Below are 24,627 nucleotides of genomic sequence, written 5' to 3'. Positions count from 1 at the left end.
CCTTCCACCAGTATTTATCGAGGACTTAAAAATAATTTGGGCTAACTGTTGTAAACGTAGAATTAAAAATAAATGAGAGACTACAATTCTCTCTTAAGAACTTATAAGACTGGTGGAGAGGAAAAGACCTATGTGAGTGACATGATCAAAGAAAAGTTGGTGGAAAATATGGCTCTGAGATTGAGCAATACAGATGAATTCTGGAAATTCCAGGGGTAAGGAAAATATTTTGGGTCGAATGTGAGAGAGTTCTGCCAAGCAACTTTTATTCCAGGAAGATTCTTTCTCCTTTCTACCTAGGAAGGTGTGTTTTTTCTTTTCTTATCATTTTCCAAAGCTGCATCATTTCCTTGGTCAAAGAGCCCAGGCTTCTTTACTAGATAAACATAATTTTCACCAATCAAAAAACATTATTCCTGTGGGTTGCAGTGGATATAGAAAGTCTTCATGGAGAAGATTCTCTTAAGATCAGCCTTGGAAGGCAGGTTTTTTTTTTTTTTTTTTTTTTTAAGGATAGAGGGTAGTGTGTGGGCATTCCTGTCTGGGGACTAATGTGAACAAAGGAATGAAAATATATATGAGCTGTGCCAACCCATTGTTTTAGGTATTATATTGAATTCTCATAATAACCTGGCAAGATAGATTGTATTATTCCCATTTTTCAAGGGAGTTTAATGAAGCTCAGGGAATTTAAGTAATTTGCTCAAAGTTGCATAAAGAGTATATGGCAGGGCTGGGATTAAAAACAAGATCCACCAACACCAAAGCCAGGCTATTTCCTGGGCTGCACGGCTTCTCCATTTAGAGGTGAGCCAGGGCTGGTAAATGGGGTCTCAAATGCACAGGGCAGGAATGTGGATTTGATCCAGTAGGCAGTAGGGAGCAACTGCAGATTCTTGAGTCTGAAGTTGATCTCATGAAATTGGAATGTGAAAATACTAACCAAGCAGTAATAAAGGGGATGTATTGGAGAATAAAGGAGTTTTCAGAGGGTCAGTTAAGAGATGGTGACAGAATGCAAGTATTGAGACATGAACTCCTAGAGTAGAGGGGAAACTGAAAATCTGGGACACACTACGCAATATGAAAGGGCGAGGTATGTTGAGCACTTGATATAGGACACAAAACATTTGAAGCTAAAATAAGAATGACTCCAAGTTTTGGAGCCTGGGGAGACTGGGAAAATAATATGAAAATTGAGGAAGGACAAGTTCGTGGCTAAAAATGTGGAGTTCCATTTAGATTCAATGTCATTGACTTTTCTGGTCTATTTTAGCTTTGTACACTCTTTCTTTGGATAAAATTACTAGAAAGCCATGTTCTTTAGTAGTGAAGTAACCATTTATTGATGCCATTTGTGCTATTGCATCAGTGGTTCAAGGGAGCCCAGTGGTTCAAGGGAGCCCTGGGTCTCTTATAGAAAAGGTGAATCACCAATTCTTTATTTCATAAAAAACTTTTGGTAAACTGGTGAAGTTTGTGGGTTACTATGTAGTTTAATACATATTATGCAGACTTTTCAGTTCTTTGAGAATCCAACCTGCCTGCCCTAATGTGATTGTCTTTCCTCCTCACCATCTGAATGATTCCACGTGTCTGCAGATTCAAGTAACCGGGACTATATCAGATGTTTTTAGTATTTAGCTGTATATGCAGGTCATGCGAATTTTGGAGGATCTTAGATTTGGAAGGGATTTTTCTTGGAATCGGTTTTATGAGAATCTCTATAGAAAAAACCTAATCAGTTTTTAGATTAAACTGAATATACCTCTGCAGAAAATGTTACTTGAAAGCCAGAATTTCTCTTTTCATGAGACAACTGTTCTAAAAGTTTCAGTAAATATAGAGCACCTTTTTTTTTTCAGCATAAGAAAAATAAGAAATGGGTTAATTCTCCCTTTGAAAGAGACATTTAAGTTTTCTTAATTTTCATTATTAATCACCTATCAGCATAGATTTTGGGAAAAGTGTCTCAGCAAGTTTAGCATAGGTTGAAAAAAAAATCTGGGACTTCCCTGGTGGTGCAGTGATTAAGAATTCACCTGCCAACACAGGGGACACGGGTTTGAACCCTGCTCCGGGAAGATCCCACATGCCATGGAGCAACTAAGCCCTTGAGCCACAACTACTGAAGCCCACGCGCCTAGAGCACGTGCTCTGCAACAAGAGAAACCACCACAATGAGAAGCTAGCGCACCGCAACGAAGAGTGGCCCCCGCTCGCCACAACTAGAGAAAGCTGGCGCACAACAACTAAGACCCAATGCAGCCAAAAACTAAATAAAATTAATAATTAAAAAAATAGATTAAATAAAAAGAATCTGTAGGAATTTATAGTGCAATCAGAGCTTATTATATTCTTGTTTTCTTTTCCCATTATAATGGAAACACCTGAGGGCGTATTCTTTACCTCTCAGGTTTAAACTGTGTCCCTAGAGCCTGGAACCAGTAGGCACAGGGTAGGCACCAGTCCTTTTTTGAGAAAATTGCCTATTACATTACTTAATTATCAACTAATTATATAAATCAATTAATCAAAGCATTTCGAACACCTAATATATTCTGAGAGTTCTACAAAATGAGATGCTTTATGAATTATGGGCTTCTAATGAGTTTGCTATCCATATTCATTGTTTCGGCTAGGTTGGGCTGTATCAGAGGATAGTCTTCTTAGCTCACAGTAGTGACTGAAATGCCCAGTCAGGGGGATGCAGCATTATCTTCTCTCGTCTGGTAGGCAGTGCATAGTGCTTTTTCTGGTGTTTCCACAACCTTTCTCTCTTAAATTACTTCATCTTTTTTTTTTGGTAGGATCCAGCTTCTTCCTTCTTGAAAATTTAAATAATTTTTAAAATGCCTTAAATAATTAAGAAAATGCTTTAAAATATCAGACAGGTATGGAGGCAGACAGAAAAAAATAAATGAATTAAGATCATTTATTTATTTAAATGAATTAGGATCCCACCACCTTGGTGCGATCACTGTAAACATTTTAATGTATCTGTTTCCAAACATTTTTCTGTGTTTTCCAAAAATAAAATTATAACTTGATTTTCTCACTAAGCAATATATTACAAACATATTTTCATGTCAATATGCATATATATCCACAACATCATTTCTAATGGCTGTGTTACATATGGATATATCACAGTTTATCAATCCATAGAATTTGAAATTGGAAATCCTGTTATTTTAAAATCATTTAAAATACCTAACAGAAAATAGAATATACAAGCACACATATGCTAAATTGAATATAAAGCAGTATGTATTTATAGTTATGTATGTTTAATATATGTGTTTATATAATTACTAATATGTGTATAAATATATTGATAGGTGTGTGTGTGTATAACTCAGTTATTCTTTTAAGCAAGCAGGCAGGAAGGTGAGTTTCGCCAGCATGGGTAGGAAGGACAAACGTCACCAGAACTCTAGTCCTACCCTTTCGTACTAAGTTGTGTCATCCTAGGTCAGTGATGTAACTCTGTATGCATCCATTTTCTTACAAGTACACTTTGACCAAGAATGCTGTCCCTATGTAATTCAGAGTGTTATTTGAGAAAATCATATGCATCTTAAAGTGATAAAATAAAATCATATAAAGAAAGACAATTATATATATTCTTTAGATGAGATGTGCTTACATAATATTGTGATTTTAGTATGCAGAAGAATTGTGCTAAGGATTTTCAGACACCAGAAATGTTTGTTTGTTTTTGTGTTTTGTTTTCTTGGTGACAATGGCTATCGTGTGCTGGAGATTCTAAAAATACGCTTACTGACCCTGTGTCAAGGGTGATTTTAAGCCATAAAACTGGACAGTGAACTAGGAGGCCCTGGGGGATTCTTCAGCACAGTAGTTCCTAACCTGGAGGAAGAGTTTAGGTAATACGTGATTTAGTGATACGGGCTGTGTGCACATTTCCGGAGCAATAGAATGAGAAGTGCCCCATGGGATGAGCTGAACTTTTGGTTAGATTTGAGGATTTTCCTGAGAAATCATTATGTGAACATTTATCATCCCCCTGGAGCAAGCTTTTTAAGGACCAAGGGCCCAGCTTCTTCTACCGACAAGCTAGCTGATAAACTCGTCTGTCATTGTGCTGCTGTGTTTGGTTTCCCATAAAACGTGTTTCAAGAACATTTGGAAAGGAAGCTATGCAGTGGAAATGAAATATATATATATATATATATATATATATATATATAATATATTTTTAAAGGAGTCAGCATTTAAAACATGTTTGAAACAATGTCTTCAATAAGGACACAAGGAAATGACGTGCTATAGTCGAAGATGTCCCTGGGTTCAGAATCAGGACGATGGGTCCCACCGTGACGCTGCAGCCACTTAACAACTTAGGCTAATCCCCAACCCTCTCTGGGCTTTCTTCCTTACCTGTGAAATAGGAACATGAATAGCTGGCTGTTCCCTGGGAAAGAGGTGGTCTCACGAACACCATAGTAACCACTGATATTTTCCTATTTTGAATCTTAGGAAACTTACTGTGGCAAATGCATTCTCATCCTTTACTGACAAATAAAGATTTTCAGAGGAGTAACTTAACATTTTTTAGAATTTATTTTTGAAAAATTGTGGTACACTGCACATAACGTGAAATTTCCCATCTTAACCATTTTGAAGGGTATACAGTTCAGTGGCATTAAGTACATTCACATTATTGTGCAACGATCTCCAGAAGTCTTATCATCTTACAGAACGGCAACGCTGTATTCACTAAACAATAACTCCGCATTCCTTCTTTCCTCCATCCCTGGCAACTACCATTCTACTTTCTGTCTTTACGAGGTTGACTGCTCTCGGTCCCCTGTATAACTGGAATCATAAGGTATTTGTCCTTTTGTGACTGGCTTATTTCACTAAACATAATGTCTTCAAGGTTCATTGCATCATATTGTAGCATGTGTTAGAATTTCCTTCCTTTTTAAGGCTGAATAATATTCCATTGTATGTGTATACCATATTTTTTTATCCATTCATATCTGTTGACAGGCACTTGGGTTGTATCCACATTTTGGATTTTGTGAATAATGTTGACATGAATATGTGTGTACAAATGTCTTTTTGAGACCCTTCTTTCAATTCTTTTGGTTATATATCCAGCAGTGGAATTGCTGGATCATATGATAATTCTATTTTTAATTCTTTGAGGAACTGCCATACTATTTTTTTTATGGTGGCCATTTTACATTCCCACAACTGGTGCACAAGCGTTCCCTTTTCTCCACATCTTCACCAACACTTGTTATTTTCTGGTTTTTTGTTTGTTCTTGTTTTTGGATAGTAGCCATACTAGTTGGTGTGAGGTGGTGTCTCACTGTGGTTTTTTTTTTTTTTTTTTTTTGCGGTACGCGGGCCTCTCACTGTTGTGGCCTCTCCCGTTGCGGAGCACAGACTCCGGACATGCAGGCTCAGCGGCCATGGCTCACGGGCTCAGCCGCTCCGCGGCATGTGGGATCTTCCCGGACTGGGTTACGAACCCGTGTCCCCTGCATTGGCAGGCGGATTCCCACCCACTGCGCCACCAGGGAAGCCCTCACTGTGGTTTTGATTTGCATTTCCCTAATGATTAATCACCTTGAGCATCTTTTCATGTGCCTTTTGGTCACTTATAGATCTTCTTTGGAAAACTATCTTTTCCCATTTGGGGTTGTTTTGTTGTGGCTCAGTAGTAACTTACTGGCACTCATGAAACTTATGAAAACAGTTTGAAGAGATTTGAAAGTTTCTGAAGTATTCGAAGATTTAATGTGCATTGCGTGAAGGCACAATTATGTGCTATACTAACTGATTTTGAAAGAACTAACCTTATTTTTTATTTCTCTTGAATTTCTAATATTGAAAGCAAATGCACCAGATTTCAAGTTTTCTTAAATGATGTTCCTTTATTTACTCTTCCCTCACTCCTGCTCTAACCATGGATGGTAGATGAAATTTACTGGGAAGCAAGAGAGACAATTTATTCTGTAATAGCGAAATTTAATCAAATGTCTTCCTATTCATTAAAAATTTTTCCTTCCTTTTTAGTGCTTTCTTCCTTTTTTTTCTGACCATGTTGCTGAAGAGACCAACTCTACGTAGGGGAAAGTGATAGCATCTCTAGGGTCTTAAGGCTTCTAAAAGACTGATGAGAGTTGAAGCTGCATGGGGCAGATCACGAATGGCCTCGTGTACTAAGGCTTGTGCCCTGTGGTGAGGATATTATATTACAGAGAAAAACAACACAAGATTGTTTTGAGCTAAGATTTCCATCTTAATTGTTTCTGAAAATATTTCAGAAGATAATGACTATCTTTTATGTCAGACTACCAGAAAGTTCACTAGTAACTTAATTTCATTTAAAATATGATTTCATAGGGAGAGAATGGAAGAATGTAAGTAAGAATGGCTAGCTAGAGGAGCTGATTTATAAATCATACAGTAAGATGCCAGTCACTTCTTGGTCACCACTTAAATATGACCTAATATGATAATGAAGTAGTCCCATTCTTGGGTGATTTTTAAAAGGAAATAATGAAGAGGGATTATGGTGTCAAGCAGATGGGCTGTTCCTGAGCAGGAACCACGAGTAAGGACATTTTCAGTGAGAGGAATAGCATCTCGATTTAGATTTCCCAGAAGCAGACCCTGAGAAGAGAATTTGGGTTCAAGTAATTTATTTGGGTGGTGATACCAGAAATACTTGGAAAGGGAATAAGGAAGTGAGAAAGGGTGGAAAGTTAGCTGATAAAGCTGTCTTGAGGGCTTCCCTGGTGGCGCAGTGGTTGAGAGTCCGCCTGCTGATGCAGGGGACACGGGTTCGTGCCCCGGTCCGGGAGGATCCCACATGCCGCGGAGCGGCTGGGCCCATTAGCTATGGCCGCTGAGCCTGCGCGTCCGGAGCCTGTGCTCCGCAACGGGAGAGGCCACAACAGTGAGAGGCCCGCGTACCGCAAAAAAAAAGAAAAAAGAAAAAAAAAAACAAAAGCTGTCTTGAGCAAGCAAATTATGACTGTGGGTAACTTAATTCTGCTGGGGAACTCCGAGAGCCTGAGAAAAACATGCACTTCTGAGTTTTCCTCCCAAGGGACAGGGGCACTGGAATATTTATATACCCAGTCCCAACGGTCATTGGTTGAGGGCTTGTCCTGGGGGCAGTGCATCTCTGCACAGGTGGGGAACTGGAATCTGGCAGCCAGAGAAGTCCTCCCACAAAGAGATGCAAGGACTGGCAGTGAAGTCTGGCCAGTGTGCCCCAGGTGATCCATGTGGCTGGGTTGCTGGCAGCGTCCGCTGCAAGCGGTCTGCTTCCTTCAGAGCTCTTTTCTCCCCCCCTTGCGGAAGCGTCAGCCTTTCAGAACCATCATGATTATCACCATCAACACCTTCAGTCCATTTTTATAATGAATGCCAGGAATCTGTGGGTTCTGTAGGAAATCAGGTCTTTCTGTTTATTAACCAAGAACACTTACCGAATGTTTTCTATGTGGAACGTCTCTTTGTAAGAAGAAAGACTTTCTGGGTGAAAATCTCATTATATTCATAATGTAATGCTAGATAAACCCCAATGCAATAACATTTTAATAAAAGCATAACCCAGATAATGTATGAAGGATACAGAGAGCTTGATAACATTATTGTTCTCCAAAGAATTTAAAATATTTTGTACAGCAATTAATCTGACGCAGAGGAAACAGGGAGCTTAGACACAGAAAGAGCTACTCAGAGGGCTCGGCTGACAGTGGACAGAGTGAAAAACTTATTTTACTTCACCTTTGCCTTTTTGGGTCATTCCTCCTCTTATTTCCTTTCCATGCCTTTTCCCAATTCTTATCATTAATAATAAAATCTTAAATTATGTATTGCCCTGACAGTTTTACAGTATTACATAGATTCATGTTAACTCTAGTTAGCCTGAAGACTCTGGTTAGATCCACCATGTGGTGCTGACCTGAGGGGTTAAGTTGCTCGGCCTAAAAATCTTGCTTCAAGATACTCTGATTCAAATCCAGGATTCTTCCTTCCATGCAATCCGTCAACTGCAGATTCTCTTCTATTTCAGCTCTTGTCTGAGACTGAAGAAATTTTTGTCTAGAATTATTTAACTGAGTTCTGGCTTCTGCTCTGAGTTTTGTCACTTTAATGACATCACATAACTTTCCTATTGTGTAATGCCAATCTAGTTTGATGTCTAGGTTAAAAACTGATCCATTTCTTAAATTCTGGCACTTGAATATGATTAATTGTCCTCTAAAGGCTAATAGTACCTAGATGGCATATGCTTAGCACTCAGTAAATGTTAAGGTTTTATTAGATATTACTCAAGATTATTATAATTATTATATTTCTTAAAAGGGTTTCAAGCATTCTCACTGCCAGGCCTGCTTCTGATATCTAAAAACAAAACAAAACAAAAAATTATTTTTTCTTCTTCCCTTGCAGTGCTTGTCATAGCCCAGTGCTAATACGCTCGGCTCTCTGCCTGCAGGCCCAGGTAATACTCGTAAAATGGAGATTGCCTGGGTGTATAATCTTCCTAGTTCCTTTACTGAAAGGAAGAGGGGGTCGAGTTGCTTATCAGAACAAAGCAGCATCACATAATCTGTCACCTGAAGAGAAGGAGGGAAGCTTTAGATTTCATGCAAGTTTTTGAGAGGAAGAAACACTACTAAAACTATCTAAAAATAGTAACAATGTCACTACTAAACGTTCTTAGACTGTATTCCACTAAATATGTATAGCCAAATTCTGTGCTCTATTATTATTTGTGTGGGGTTATGTCACCGTGTTTGTGTTCAGTTAGGTTCATTTGTTTCTATTTGTTTTAAATTTTTGGAACTGCTTCTTTTTTGTTTGTTTGTTTTTGGTTTATTTATTTTTTAATATAAATCATTTACTCAATTCCAAAGTCAAAACTGTTTACAAATTACAACCAGGTAGGCCTCGCTTTCATCCCGTTCCTCTACCCACTTTCCTCCCTCCTATTATTTTTGTTTAAAAAATTTTTTTCTACTGTTTCTTTTTACAAATATAGGCAAGTATGTATACTGAGGGGTATCCTATCTCTCTTTTCTTACATGAAATTAGCATACTGTATCTATTGTACTGTACCCTACTTTTTCTCTTGCTTTGTCCTGGAGATTATATGTATATATGTCATTTTTCATAGTTATTCATTATATGTAGATGCCATAGTTTATTCAAATGTCCCCTGATCATAGACATTTGAATTCTTTACAGTCTTTTGTTCTTGCAAATAATGTTGCAATACATATGCCATTTAACATATTTATATTTAGGACAGATCTCAGAAGTGGAATTTCTGGGTCAAAGGGTAAATGCATTTTTGTTAGTTACTGCTCAGTTTCCTTCTACGGGGTTTCATTTTGCATTACCACCAACAGTGTAATGAGAATGACTGTTTCTCCATAGAGCTAGAACTTTAAAAATTGATTTCACCTTTTCTTTCACCTCAGTTTATTTTTACCTTGTATTTTAGAGGATATAATTCAAATTTCTTTAGTGTCATGAGTCTGTGTACCAATAGAATTTACTTATTTATTTTTCATTTTTATTAAACTACAGTTGATTTATAACATTATATTAATTTCAGGTGTATGGTTTAGTAATTTGATATTTTTATAGATTATACTCCATAGAAAGTTGTTATAAAATATTGGCTATATTCCCTGTGCTGTACAATATATCCCTGTAATTTATCTATTTTATACCAGGTAGTTTGTACTTCTTAATCCCCCTCACCCATTTTGCTCCTTCCCCCACCCCTCTTTCCACTGGCAACCACCAGTTTGTTCTCTGTATATGTGAGTCTGTTTCTGCCTTGCTATGTTTGTTCATTTGTTTTATTTTTTAGATTCCACATATAAGTGAAAACATACAGTATTTGTCTCTCCCTGTCTTACTTAAGTCACTAAGCATAATACCCTCCAGGTCCATCCATGTTGTTGCAAATAGCAAAATTTAATTATTTTTTATGGCTGGGTAATATTCCATCGTATATATATGTATATACACAATATATACAACATTCCATTGTGTGTGTGTGTATATATATATATACACACACACACACATATATATATACCACATCTTCTTTATCCATTCATCTGTTGATGGACAAGAAAACTGGGTAGCAATACCCATATCAGACAAAGGCGACTTTAAAACAAAATCTATAACAAAAGACAAAGAAGGACATGTATTGATAAACAGGTCAATTCAAGAAGAGGTTATAACATTTGTAAACATTTATGCACCTAATACAGGAGGACCTAAATATAGCAAGCAAACATTAACAGATATAAAGGGAGAAATTGACACTAATATAATAATGCAAGGGGACTTTAACAGCCCACTTATATCAATGGACAGATCATCCAGACAGAAAATCAGTAAGAAAGCAGTGACCTTAAAAGACACATTAGATCAGATAGACTTAATAGATATTCACAGAACCTTCTTTGCAAAATCAGCAGAATACACATTCTTTTCAAATACACGTGAAACTTTGTCCAGGATAGATCACATGCTAAACCACAAAACAAGTTTCAATAAATTTAAAAAGATTGAAATTACTTCAAATATTTTTTCTGACCACAATGGTATGAAACTAGAAATCAATTATAGGAATAAAACTGGAAAAACTACAAACACATGCAGACTAAACAACATGCTACTAAAAAAAGCCCAATGGGTTAATGAAGAAATCAAAGAGGAAATCAGAAAATACCTTGAGACAAATAAAAATAGAAACACAACTTTTCAAAATATATGGGATGCAGCAAAAGAAGTTCTAAGAGATGTTTTTAGCAATGTAAGCCTACCTCAAAAAGAAGAAAAATCTCAAATAAACAACCTAACTTCCCATCTAAAGAAATTAGAAAAAGAAGAACAAACAAAACCCAAAGTCATCAGAAGGAAGGAAATAATAAAGATTAGAGAGGAAATAGAGACTAAAAAAACAGTAGAAAAGATCATTGAAAGAAACTGAGTTGTATCTTTAGAAGATATTGATAAAATTGATAAACCTTTAGCCAGACTCATTAAGAAAAAAAAGAGAGTGGGCCCAAATAAACAAAATTAGAAATGAAAGAGGAGAAGTTATAACCAATGTCATAGAAATACAATCATAAGTGAATACCACAAACAGTTACATGCCAACAAATTGGACAATCTAGAAGAAATGATTAATTCCTAGAAACATACAATCTTCCAAGATTGAATTAGGAAGGAATAGAAAATCTGAATAGACCAATTCCTGGTATTGAAATTGAATCAGTAATCAAAAAACTCCCAACAGACAAAACTCCAGGACCAGATGGCTTCACAGGGGTATTCTGCCAAACATTTAAAGAAGAATTAATCCTTCTAAACTATTCCAAAAAATTGAAGAGGAGGGAATATCCTAACTCATTCTATAAGGCCAACATTTTACCCTGATACCAAAACCAGACAAAGACACTGCAAAAAAAGAAAATTATAGGCCATTAGAATTTAGTGACAACTGTTCCAGAGTGACATGAGAATGGACAGCTCTGCTTAGAGTTTAGATTTTGCTCGTTTCCAACATACTGGGGGTTTCAGGGCAGAACTGAGCAAACCACGGATTTATATGGAGAACTGGAGCCTTGCAAAGCTCCTAATTCTGATATTCATTGGGTAACTTCCCTTAAATTTATTTAAAGTAATTCCAAAACTGTCAAATCCATATTCACACATAAATGCAAAAGCATATTACAAAGAAATCTATATTTTGTTTTCTAAACTAATTTTTCCCTTGAACTTAAGATTCTATTCACTTAAACACATACTTTATTTAATAACAGGGTTTTGGGGGAAATGATACAATGAAAATTCATATAGGTTCTAACGTGCCTCTTGATTTCAGAACTATTGAAATGTAAAAAATCAGATTTCTCAGAATCAAGGAAATAGAGTTCCACTGAGAATAGAGAGATAGTTATACTTTTTGTTTTTCACCATGATATACATAATAATTTCCTGTATTATACTTCATTTGCTTCTGGTTTGGTCTTCTTTGACCTACTTATCCTCTGGAATATATATATCATTCTTATTTTTCTAGGTCTCGTCTCTACCTTTCTGACATATGTAGTCCCTTAAGAAGTGATTTTATCTATTTTGCAAGGTTTGTAGTATGAAAAAGCCAAACTTTACTGATGGCAATGAACACTTTGCATTTAAATATTAAAATTTGATGTCCTATCTTAATTAATTTTTAAAAATATGTCTGAGTGTGGCAAATTCTATGTAAAATATTTTGACTCTAAAATTCCTGTAGTCCAAAATTGAAGCAAGTAAGAAATATTAACCTACTTTTGTGTCTAAAGTTTGAACAAATCATACTGAGTCATCAGCGGGATCGTCAGAGACCTCATATTTTGCCTTCATTTAAGTCTTACTGATAGCCAAACAGGAGGGATTTCATTCATTGTTTTTTACTCCCCAAACTTTTCCTGCATCTCATGTTTTTAAAAACAGCTTTATTGAAATATGTTTTACATACCATAAAATTACCCTATTCAAATTTACAATTCAGTAATTTCTGGTAAATTTACTGAGTGGTGAGCCATCATAATACATCAGCTTTAAATCATTTTAATCATATCTATAAAATCCTTTATGCCGATTTACAGTGAATCTCCATTTCCACCCCCAACTCCAGGGAACCACTATTCTATTTTCTGTCTCTGTAGATCTGCCTTTTCTCTACATTTTATATAAAGGAATCATACAGTATTACATGATTTCTTGTGTCTGTCTTTTACCTAGCATTATGTTTTCAAGACCCTTCCATGTTTTAGCACGTGTCAGTTGTTCACTGAACAGTATTCCATTGTATGAATATACCACACTATTTACTAGTTGATGGATATTTAGATTGTTTCCCATTTTTGGCTATTATGAATAGTACTGCTATGAATATTTGCATGCAAATCTTTGCCTGGGCATACGCTTTCATTTCTCTTGGGTAGGTACCTAGGAATGGAATCACTGGGTTGTATGGCAATTGTATGTTTATATTTTTTAGAAACTGCCCAGTGTTTTTCCAAAGTGGCTTCTGCATCTCATTTTAGCACTTTCTTTATTGTCAGAGGAAAAAGACCATGTTTCTGTCATTCACTCATTCACAAAACTCATTTCTTTATTTTGCATGTGTTGAACACGTACCTTGTCCCAAGAATTAATGATATAATGATAAACACAAAATTGTTTCCTCCAAAGTGCTCACCATCTGTTGGAGAACCAGAGGAATACCTAGATAACTAAATACAGTTAAGAGAAGTATGGTAAGCAAAGTCCACTGCTGAGGTTGAGGTGCAAAGAAGAGGGCACAATTCCAGGCTTGGAGGAGCAGGAAAAAGTTTTGGAGAAGGTCACACCGAAGTTGATTTGTGGAGACATATCTAGGGGAGTGAATGAGGAAGGGCATTATAAGCCTAGGAGCAGAAGGCATCCTGCCCTGCTTGCAGTCAGAACCCCTTTACCCAGATCACCTTTACTTTTCTTCATAGCAATTATTGCCTACCGTGTGCTATGTAATTTATGTGTTCATTTGTTGAGCTATTGTCTCTTTTCTCCTTGAAAGTAGAGATCTCTGTCTGTTTTGTCCACTGATAAAGCCCAAATATCTGACACGGTATCTGACACAGTACCTGACACAAAGAAATGGTACTCAATAAATATTCATTGAATAAATGAATGTATAACCACAAACAGTTTTGATAAACATGTGTGTTTAATGCATAATACACCAACTACAGATGAAACTTCACTGAGTTGAACAAAATCAGAGTTGCTGGGTAAAGTGGATGGATGGGTACATGAGGAGGAACACATTTAAGATTGTAGAACATCACGTCACAAAGTAGAGAGCAGTGTCTTGTTTCAGAATTTAAGACTAGATTTGGTAAGACAAGTTTGCACAGTGACCAAAGGATGGTTTGATACTTCTGGTAAGAGAACAAGATTTTTATTACATTAGAATCCAGAGAAAAAATTGCAGGTACCGATGCAGAAATTTCAAGTAACTTTTCAGAAATTTAGGAATGATTGAAGAGAAAGGATGCCATTTGAGAAAGTTATTTAATTAATACAATAAGGAACAAGGGATCTGAGGGGGTGGAGGAGGGAAAGGAGGAAGAAGAGGAGAAAACTGTCATTTCCTTAGGATTTTCCCACTGTGATTGTCATTTTTGAGGCATTTTTTGCAAGTCAAATAAGCAAAGACAATTTTTGACACAGTTGTGATTTTGACTACACCTTGAATGTCTTAGGTACAATGAAAAATGCCTTTGCTCATAAAGGAAACATTACTGGGGAAATACTAAAGCATCTTTTACTCATATTCATTTTGGCTCTTGTTTGAAGGAATCTCAGCCGTCTCCATTTTGCAGGAAAGGAATCCACCCAAATGAAGACTTACAATTTATCTTTTACATATATCTGTATTTAGTTTTTTGTTGATTGACTTTTGTGTTGTTATCATTTAATATGGGCTTCTTGTACTGAAAAAAAATTGTCTAGAGACTAATAATGCTATAAATTGGGTGCTAATTGTAATTCAGCTCAATGGAAGTATTATTCTCTGTGTTTTAATTTTTTTGTTTATTTTGGTTGAATAAGGGGTAGGGACCCTGGAGGAAATGAAATTGTATTATTAAGCAGGGCTTGATCATGAAGCACCTTTTATATTCTGCTAAGCCTCTTAGACTTGGTCTAAGAGCAATTGGAAACCGTACAGGATTTTAATGAAAGAAGAAGTTCATGGAGTGAAGATTTGCTGTGACTGTGATTTGGACACTAAATCAGAGGAAAGGACAGAACTAGAGAGAGGGATAATGGTTTAGAAGACTTTTGCAGTAATTCAGGTGAAAGTTAGTGGTGGTCTGAAGGAGGTGGTGGATAAGGGATGCATTAAAGAGCTGTGGCAGATGCAGCAATCATACAACTTAGTGGTTATTTGCACAGAAGCTGAGAAGGAGATTGAAGCATCAAGGGTGTCTTCCATATTTCCGTTTTTTTTTTTTTTTTTTTTTTTTTTGGACAACTGGATAGAAAGTGGTATCTTTCACTGAAGAGGAGAACACAGGAGAAAGAGGAACAGGCATTTCATGGAGTAAAATGATGAGTTTGGTTGTGGATTTTCCACTCTTGGGGAGAGTCTTAGTTTGTGCTGTCACATAACAAAATACCATAGTCTGGGTGCCTCCAACAACAACTATTTGTTCCTCCCAGTTCTGGAGGCTGGGATGTCCAAGATCAAGTTCTGGCAGATTCCATGTCTGCTGAGGGACTTCATTCTGGTTGGCAGACAGCTGCTTTCTTGCCATATCCTTAGATGGAGGAGGAGTAGGGAGAAGAGGGGGAACCACTGGTCTCTTCCTCTTCTTATAAAGGCACTAATCCCATCGTAGGATTAGTAAGGGCTTCACCCTTATGACTTCATCTAAACCTAATTACCGGGCTTCCCTGGTGGCGCAGTGGTTGAGAATCTGCCTGCTAATGCAGGGGACACGGGTTCGAGCCCTGGTCTGGGAGGATCCCACATGCTGCGGAGCAACTGGGTTCGTGAGCCACAACTACTGAGCCTGCGTGTCTGGAGCCTGTGCTCCGCAACGAGAGGCCACAACAGTGAGAGGTCTCCGCACCGCGATGAAGAGTGGCCCTCACTTGCCACAATTAGAGAAAGCCTTGACACAGAAACGAAGACCCAACACAGCAAAAATAAAATAAATTAATAAACCTAATTACCTCCCAACGGTCCCACCTCCAAATACCATCACTTTAGGGTTTAGGGCTTCAACATATGAATTTGGGATGGGGGGGCACAAATATGGGGTCTGTGGAACACCCATTGAATAGGTACACTAGGCAGTTGTATCTTGGGACAGAAGCACCAGGATTGAAACGAGTTTGAAGTATAGGTTTTGGATATGTGTGTACAATGGTTATACATGCAGTCATGGGTGTGTGTATGATCCCTGTGGAGAGTACTGGAATGAGAAGAGAGTAGGTCTGTGGTTAGAAATCTGGGAAATACTGACATTTAAGAAACAGACAGGGGGAAGAAGACCCTGTGAAAGAAAGCAAGGAGTAGTTAGAGGAGAAAGGGGGAAGCAGGAATGTGTTGTTAAGAGGCATTTCAAGAGGGAGGAAGTGGGCTGGAGTGTCCGTTCCTAGACTTCAATTAAATGAGGGCTAAATAGGGTAGTGGGATTTAGCAACATGAAAATCACTGGGGTTCATGGTAACTACCCCTTCTGTGGAATTGTGGGCATAGAAATGAATGAGGGGAGGAAGTAGAAACAAATGGTGAATATAAATTGTTTTATTCTTTCTAAAATAATTACAGGAATTTACACTAAAATACCCTAGCCTATCATAGGGTTGTTTTAATCAAGGTGAAATTTACATGAGATTGTCCATTCCTTAATGAACAATTCAGTGGTATTTAGTACACTCACAGTATTGTGCAACCACTATCTCTGTCTAGTTCCAAAGCATTTTCATCCACCCAAAGGAAAACCCATACCCTTTAAGCAGTGGCTCCCTATTCCCTACCCCCACCCCAGCCCCTGGCAGCCACTAATCTGTGTTCTGTCTATAAATTTACCTATTCTGGATATTTCCTGTAAATGAAGCATGCAGTATGTGATGGTTTGTGTCTAGCTTCTTTCCCTTTGCATAATGTTCTCGAGGTTCCTCCACATTACAGTATGTATCAGTACTTCATTTGTTTTTATGGCTGAATAACACTCCATTGTATGGATAGACCACCATTTATTTATCTGTTCCTCTGTTGATGGGCACTTGGACTGTTTCCACCTTTTGACTATTGTGAATAATACTGCTATGAACACGCATGTACATGTATTTATTTGAGTACCTGTTTTCACTTCTTTTGAGTATATATCTAAAAGAGAAACTGCTGGAGCCTAACATCGTTTTTTAAAACTATACTTTTAGTGTGGGTGGGGGAGGGATGGCTTGGGAGTTTGGGATTGGCAGATGCAAACTATTATCTGTAGAATAACAAGATCCTACTGTAGAGCACAGGGAACTATATTCAATATCCTGGGATAAACAATAATGGAAAAGCATGTGAAAAAGAGGGTATCAATATATATGTATAACTGAATCACTTTGCTCTAGAGCAGAAATCAACACAACATTGTAAATCAACCATACTTCAATAAAATAAATTTTAAACACTATACTTTTTTTTTTTTTTTTTGCAGTACGTGGGCCTCTCACTGTTGCAGCCTCTCCTGTTGCGGAGCGTAGGCTCAGCGGCCATGGCTCACGGGCACAGCCGCTCCGCGGCATGTGGGATCCTCCCAGACCAGGGAATGAACCCGTGTCCCCTGCGTCAGCAGGTGGACTCCCAACCACTGCGCCACCAGGGAAGCCCTAAACACTATACTTTTGTATAATGCTAACTGAGAGTTCACAAGGAGCATTGTGCATTGTAGAAAAAGTTAACGTACCCAGTCTCTTTTCAAGTTCTTTACATTCTCTTTGAGATAGGATTGGTGAAACCACCATTCAGTAATTAAATAACACATCAAAAGAGAGATAAGTTGAGTGAAAAAAACATGTATAATTTTTAAAGAAGGAAGTGCCCTTTCGAATTGAGTTCTGAGTTTCATAAGAAGAAAGCACTTCAGGTGAAGAGTTTGGATAAGTTGACTCATGCAGGAGAGAGAAGACAGGACAGGGCTAAGGTTGGAAGTTTCACAGTTTAATATTTCTGAAGAAAGAGTGCAAGTTGCACCCTATTTGGTGATAAGGGAAAGAAACACAGATGAAGAGCCCCCATGGTGCTGATTTCATAGCTAGCTGACTCTAAAAATTAAGATTGTATTTTTAAAACCCATTTTTACTCATCTCCCAATAACTGACTCTTTTATGTTTAATCTTGTGGATTGTAATTCTCCATCAGAGACACCAGTGTAGATGGAAGATTTGAGCTCTGTCTATGATAAGCAGTCTAGCCTCCTATGGTTCAGTTAAATTTTATTCATAAAGTAAAGATTAAGACATTTTTAGAATGTCTTAATGGAACATTAAGTGGAACAATGATTACATTTCTTGTAAAATTCTTGGTGTTTTAAAGTGGCATTCATTCTACGTCCTTAAAAGTGTCATTTTCCTCTGCTGTCTTTCCTTTATAGAAAAAACTCCTGGGAATTGATTATGGAACTGAGATTTTCCAAGACATGGCTCTGTGATTTAACCCCCAAGGAACTTCCTAAAGACTTGGGAGAGGAAAAAATGTTTGTTCAGTATCTGTTAAGTGTTTTATTTGTCTGAGCTCACTTAAGTCCTATTACAACCAGTAGGTGGTAGATCCATGATATGAACCTCAATTTACTGACTCCAAAGTCAGGCCTCTGCTCACCATATAATAGCTAATTAGGTTTCTTCTTATGTGCCTGTGGCTTGTGAGAGAAGTAGGATGAGAAAGATGCTGAGGATAGCAGGAAATGGAGCTCTGATAGGTGAGCTCTGATGTTTTCTAGGAAGACAAAAAGGGGTCGGGCAGGTCCTACTTGTGCCACACATTGGCTGTCCCTAAACTGTGCCATGTTACTTCTCAGGGAAAGATTCTGGATGATTTATCAGAAGAATATTAATTCCTCTTAAAAATATGTATCTAGGATAAGTCCAATGCTGATTCAGAGGGTTATCTTTTTTTTTTTTTCGTGGTACGCGGGCCTCTTACTGCTGTGGCCTCTCCTGCTTTGGAGCACAGGCTCCGGACGCGCAGGCTCAGCGGCCATGGCTCACGGGCCCAGCCGCTCCGCGGCATGTGGGATCTTCCCGGACCGGGGCACGAACCCGTGTCCCCTGCATCAGCAGGCAGACTCTCAACCACTGTGCCACCAGGGAAGCCCAGAGGGGTATCTTTTGACACACCTCCATTTCACTTACTCTATCTCTATTCAACATATATGATCCCAATAAGTGAACTGCTAAGATGGACACTTTTATTCATATTAGTGTATGTATTTGTTTCAGGCAGAGAAAGCTGATGGATTTATCAACCTGCCTGATTTCACTGTAGAGAGAGCATCTGAATGCAAGAAAAAGCAGTAAGTTGTCTATCATTTTCCACAAAATATGGAGCCAGGATAACATCTCTTTATAATGTTCCTCAGGTGATAAGGTGATGTGGAAGTTAATGATGGTGACATTCAAATGTCTGAGAATTTTGACTTTATGGGTTGGAACCCCAAACAATAATAGAAGCTTTTAACCTCTTGTCTTCTGGAATTTCATTTTGTGGAGCAGATGGATTTTAAAACCCCACGGAGCCCTAGCAGGGCGTGCTGTTAATGATGGTGTCTGTGATCCAGTGAAAAGCAAGCTGCCATCCAGGACTGGCAGGGTGACGAGATGTCAAGGCTGTGTCCTTGTAAAGAGAATGACTACATAGGAGTCACCAGAGCTGCAGATATGATACCAAACCAGTTTCTTTTTCTTAGTTCATGAAATTGTCAGTAACATCCTTGAAATTGAATTCTCTGAGATGTCTTAGACTTGGGGATTAGCCCCCTGATATAACGGAAGTCCAAAAGGTTTGAGAGCGGACAGGAGCCAAGAGTCACCAGCCCATGACTCTAGACCAGCTAGCCAGACTCCCAGTTAAGTGCTCTTCCCATGATAGGATCCAGCTGCATTTTGCATATGTGCCCTCTTCACCTTTCACTTATTCTTTATTCTGCTTTTGACATCTTTTCCTGTTTTATTAGAGTGGGGCAGTTCCCTATTGACCTGTGTTCCTAGTGACAGCAATTGATTAGTTTATTTTTAATGAATAAACTGGTGTTGGCTTTAGGTCTTTGCCATTCTGATATAGCTTCCTATCTTTAGTGATACACGAGGTTGTGGTTTTGACCACACTGGTCATTTACAAAATCTCTGGCCCATACAGCAGGACTTCCTGTCTAAATGGTAAAAGGGAAATACTTTGTTATCTTCAATGTTCTATACTTTTAAACGAAAAATCTGCCTTATATTTTTCCTTTACTAATAGAGAATAGCTTGGATAAAGTTTTTGATGTGTTTTCACAGTGTAGAAGTTTTATACTTGATTGTTTTTCTGTAAATACAATTATTGTATATGCTTGATTGAATTTGAATGAATACTTTGTTTGAAGGAATTGATCTGAGTATTTTGAAGTGATACATCTATCACTTTATATTTTAATTTATTGTCTATTTATAGCAAAACAGCAAATGAAAATAAAAGAATATATCCATATGTTTTAAATAGAAACTATTGATCAGCCATGACTCAGTCCTGGTCTGGATGTCCTGACATGATGAATTACCCCTCTGCTCTCTACATAAAATAGAGATTAGACAATGGGTATTTAACGTAACTAAAACTTTTGTTTTTGTAAATTAACAAAGAAAGCAGATGAACTTACCATACTTACATTTGACTGTTTTACTTTCGACTACATTGTTGACTACACTAACTTCTAATTTCTTATGTGTCTGTGCTTTTCCCCCTTCAAGTGCTTTTAAGATCAGCCATCCACAGATCAAGACCTTTTATTTTGCAGCTGAGAATGTGCAGGAAATGAACCTGTAAGTAGAGAAACATCAGTAAATCCAATCTTTATGGGAATAGATTACTTTGGTCAGGTGTCTGAATTTTAAGCACATGTGCATATCAATTATGATTTTTTTATTTCTGCTGCTTTAAGGATTAATCTCCTTAGCAGTTATAAAGTCTTCTCGCTTTCTTTTCTAGTATTTAGAAGCATTTTGGAGAGCTACACAGATCAAAACGGCTATTTTAGGAAGAAGTAATAAGATTCTTCTGAGGGAACCACTAAGTTGAGAAAGGAATAGAAGACATTATAAGAAAATGTTAATATGAGAATCAGCATCACAGGGAGAAAGGCTCGAAAGAATGGTGTAACCGATCTCACAGCTTTCAGAATTCTACACGAAAAATATCTGCAGCATTTCATAGTTGCTGTGTGATTATCATGATTCATGGTTATCATCTCTCCATGTTCTGTCCCCAAATTTTGCAAAACATCTTTGTTTAGAGTACCTCTAATATAAATACATATCCCTAACTCCATTTCCTGTTTGCTCAGTTTAAGTAAGTGGAATATACTGGTAGAGTGTTACTCGTCTTGCGACATCCCCTGCTGGTTTAGATTGCGGTGTGATCGCAGTGGCTCTTACTTGGATGAGGCTCTATATATTTAAGGTGCTTGAGGCACCAGAGGGCATTCTATTTAAGTCCTAGTCTCAGAATTCAGTGTTTCTTATTACTTTCACTTAATTAATTAAAAATATATGTATGAAAAAAATGTATATGTAGGGAATAACTATTATGCGCTTCCTTGCAGCAGATCCCAGGCACTAGACCTGAAAAATATGGACATCATCCCTCCATTCACAGAGCTTATCGTTTAATCTATTTATATTTTTATATTTAATTATATATTTATATCTATTAATTAATCAGTTTATCTTTTAATAGATCTTTATTGGAGTATAATTGCATCACAATACCGTGTTAGTGTCTGTTGTACAGCAAAGCGAATCAGCCATGTGCACACACGTGTCCCCATATCCCCTCCCTCCTGAGCCTCCCTCCCATCCTCCTTATCCCACCCCTCATATTAATTTATTTAGACGTAATGATTTTCTTATCTATCTGTTCTCTGTAATTTCTCTTTGGCCTCTTGCTTTAGAAATGTAAAGGAAAAAAAAGCTGCTTTTTACTAAACATGTATGAGCAGGAGTACACACACACACACAGAATGCCTTACACCATATCCCCAGGGAAGCCTTTTCTCCCTAGAAGCATTCTCATTTGTTCCCTGCGTTTATCTCGCCACCACAAACCTTTAGATGAGGGCGGAATTGCTCTTTACCAGAGAAAGTTAGAGAACCCTGCGTTAGAAATGACAAAGCAAGGTACTGACAACGGCGTCTTCCAAACAAGTCTTTAATTTACTTGGACAAGGAAAGAAGTTTCTTGACTTTTTGACTTTTTGACTTTTAACTCCCCCCCCACCAGCTTTCTCAAGCATCTGAGAAAAATAAGAGCAGATACACAAAAGGAGGAGATAAAAACTTCACAGTCAAAGCTCTTTATTTCTCTTTTTATTTGCGTTGGTAACACTAAATCCTATTGACTAGCAAGGTCTAGGTGTGTGGAAAGCTTAATGTCTTGCCCAGCGGTCCTTGGAATCATATAGTAGTGAGTGTCAGTCCGGAGCCGAGCCATCCATCAATCCCAAGTTGTCCTTTCTAAGCTTTAATGGTGGTGAAACAGGGCTGCCCGTCAGCAACCTCTCCCCACCCCCATAGGTTCCCTTGGTGCCTGGCTTCTCCCAAACAGCTTCTTGTATCTCCAGCTTTCTTCTGGTCCACATCCTTCCCATTCATCCTGTGACTGGTTCTTTCAAAGTCGTTCTGTTCTCTCCAACAAGGGCAGAGTAAGACTGAGTTTACCAGAAAAACAATGACTGCGAAGGGTTTTGTTACCGAGAGAATTTCTCTACCTACACAGTGAAACACATTTTAAGCCAGTAAAAGTGTGAGACCCTTACAAGATTATCTGAGTCAGCTCTATTTCAGGCAGATGTGCTTTCTAAATCACACATCAGTTATTTAGCTCCCTGCCCACCCAGTCCTCCAGTTTTTGTTTACATTTCTGGTCCATTTATCTTCACTTTTCAACATACTCCCTTTGCAGAGCTCTATCTAATGGCAAGTACAGTTGCATGATTATTATCTACACACTCTGCCTATTTGACGTTAAACCAAAGCCTTTTATAGTTATGAAAGCCAAGATCTCATGGCCTATCTATGCTGTGAAGATCTGTTAATTTTACTTGAAATTATTTTAGTATTTGTTTATCTTTCCAGCTTACAAACAAGATGTAAAATTGAAATTTGAATGTGAGGTGTCATGACCCATATATTTGAATCTCTCAGTGACCTTTATACTCAAAAATTGTCCGTCTGGCTACTCATAAATAAATGGCCCATTTTGTCTGTGCCTGAATGTATCACAATTAATGTATCATAATTTTTCATTTATAATGTCATTATTAAGCTTTATTATTCTAAAGATGGTTTTTCTAATAGCCAACAATGCAGAATCCCGAAAGTTAACTTCCTCCACAAGAGTAGGCGCTGCGGGGGAGGGGGGTTAAAGCTTTTTTTTTTTATTATTATTAATTAATTTTTATTTTTGTCTGTGTTGGGTCTTCGTTTCTGTGTGTGGGCTTTCTCTAGTTGCGGCAAGCGGGGGCCGCTCTTCATCGCTGTGCGCGGGCCTCTTACTGTTGCGGCCTCTCGTTGCGGAACACAGGCTCCAGTCGTGCAGGCTCAGTAGTTGTGGCTCACGGGCCTAGTTGCTCTGCAGCATGTGGGATTCTCCCAGACCAGGGCTCGAACCCTTGCCCCCTGCATTAGCAGGCAGGTTCTGAACCACTGTGCCACCAGGGAAGCCCTAAAGCTTTGTTCTGCAGTAGCCCCTGAAGAGCTTCCTTTCTTACTGATGAGGTCTGTTTAAGCTAGGACGGAGTGCATCTGGGTATTTCTTAGTGAGATGCAGAGGCGCTAGGGAAGGAGGGAGTGGTATCTGGAGAGATGGATCCTGTTTCAGAATTTCGCCTCCTTGGGAAACTGCCTTTTTCGGTGGTGACATTTCTCTCAGTGATGATGAAGGAAAAGGTAGTTAAGTTTAATAGAAGCACTGTGTGTTCTGCAGGGACCCTCAATTTACAAGTATAGGGGTGAGTAATTAAAGGTAATGAAAGGGTTGGTTTCTAAACAAAGACTGTTGTTAGCTGCCTTTCTCAGACGGTGTTTGTGGGAAAAATGTCATTTTGTACATCAGTTTCTTAACACTTGTGCTTCTTCAACACACACATTCTCATCCAGTTAACATACAACAAACTCCCAGGAAACATCTGTCATCTTCTTTTATGTAAATATGTCTTTTTGTATATCCATCTATTTAGACACAAATAGAAAGTTTGCTACTGCCTGGATGTTTTTTAAAAAAAGTGCTTAGCAAAGGAGGTACTCCAATCCCGTGGGTTCTAGAAAGAAAACAAACAAGATTCTGAACAATCACTAGTTTTTCCTAGCAGGTAACTGATGGTGGCAATTAAAGGTATATGAGTTTTGGGTAAGGGCTGAGAAGAATCTGTTTTACTGTTCAATACTCTTCTGCTATATCTGGAAAGGAACTTAGAAACGTCTTTTCTTATTTCAGGCATTCTCAATTCATCTATTTTTTTGTCTTGTTATGTTAAAAAAAGAAGTTTGTCTATTTCACTTTGAGATGATTGTTTTGCGGGCAGGTCAGCTTATACAATTATGAAATCAGGAATAAACTAGGAATTAGTGAGCCATTAAATTCATGGTGCTTTGCCTGATCAGTTTTTAAAAATGTACTTTTAAGTGTTTCTTTTAGTTGAGTAATGCATAAAACATCTTCTTGTAAAGAATCATGTAATACAGAAGTATGTAAAGTGAAAACCTTCCCATTCCCCCAACTTTACCTTCCCGTTCTACTTCTTT

General features: G+C 37.9%; 1 protein-coding gene across 1 annotated transcript in view; it reads left to right on the top strand.

The window, feature by feature from the left end:
* The window catches only part of IPCEF1 (interaction protein for cytohesin exchange factors 1), a gene marked incomplete at its 3' end in the record, with an annotated part of 87,862 nt that overhangs the window by 25,427 nt on the left and 37,808 nt on the right, over positions 1 to 24,627 (top strand). The window contains exons 4-5 of the mRNA XM_082668721.1: positions 19,072 to 19,145; positions 20,578 to 20,649. Coding sequence (XP_082524847.1) covers positions 19,072 to 19,145; positions 20,578 to 20,649 — 146 coding nt within the window. The remainder of the gene's footprint in view (positions 1 to 19,071; positions 19,146 to 20,577; positions 20,650 to 24,627) is intronic.

The sequence above is a fragment of the Grampus griseus genome, assembly GCF_964374135.1.
Source record: "Grampus griseus genome assembly, chromosome: 13".
In the NCBI taxonomy this organism is placed as follows: Eukaryota; Metazoa; Chordata; class Mammalia; order Artiodactyla; family Delphinidae; genus Grampus; species Grampus griseus.
Note: the sequence above shows the minus strand (reverse complement) of the source record. Positions and strands in the feature narration are given on the sequence as shown.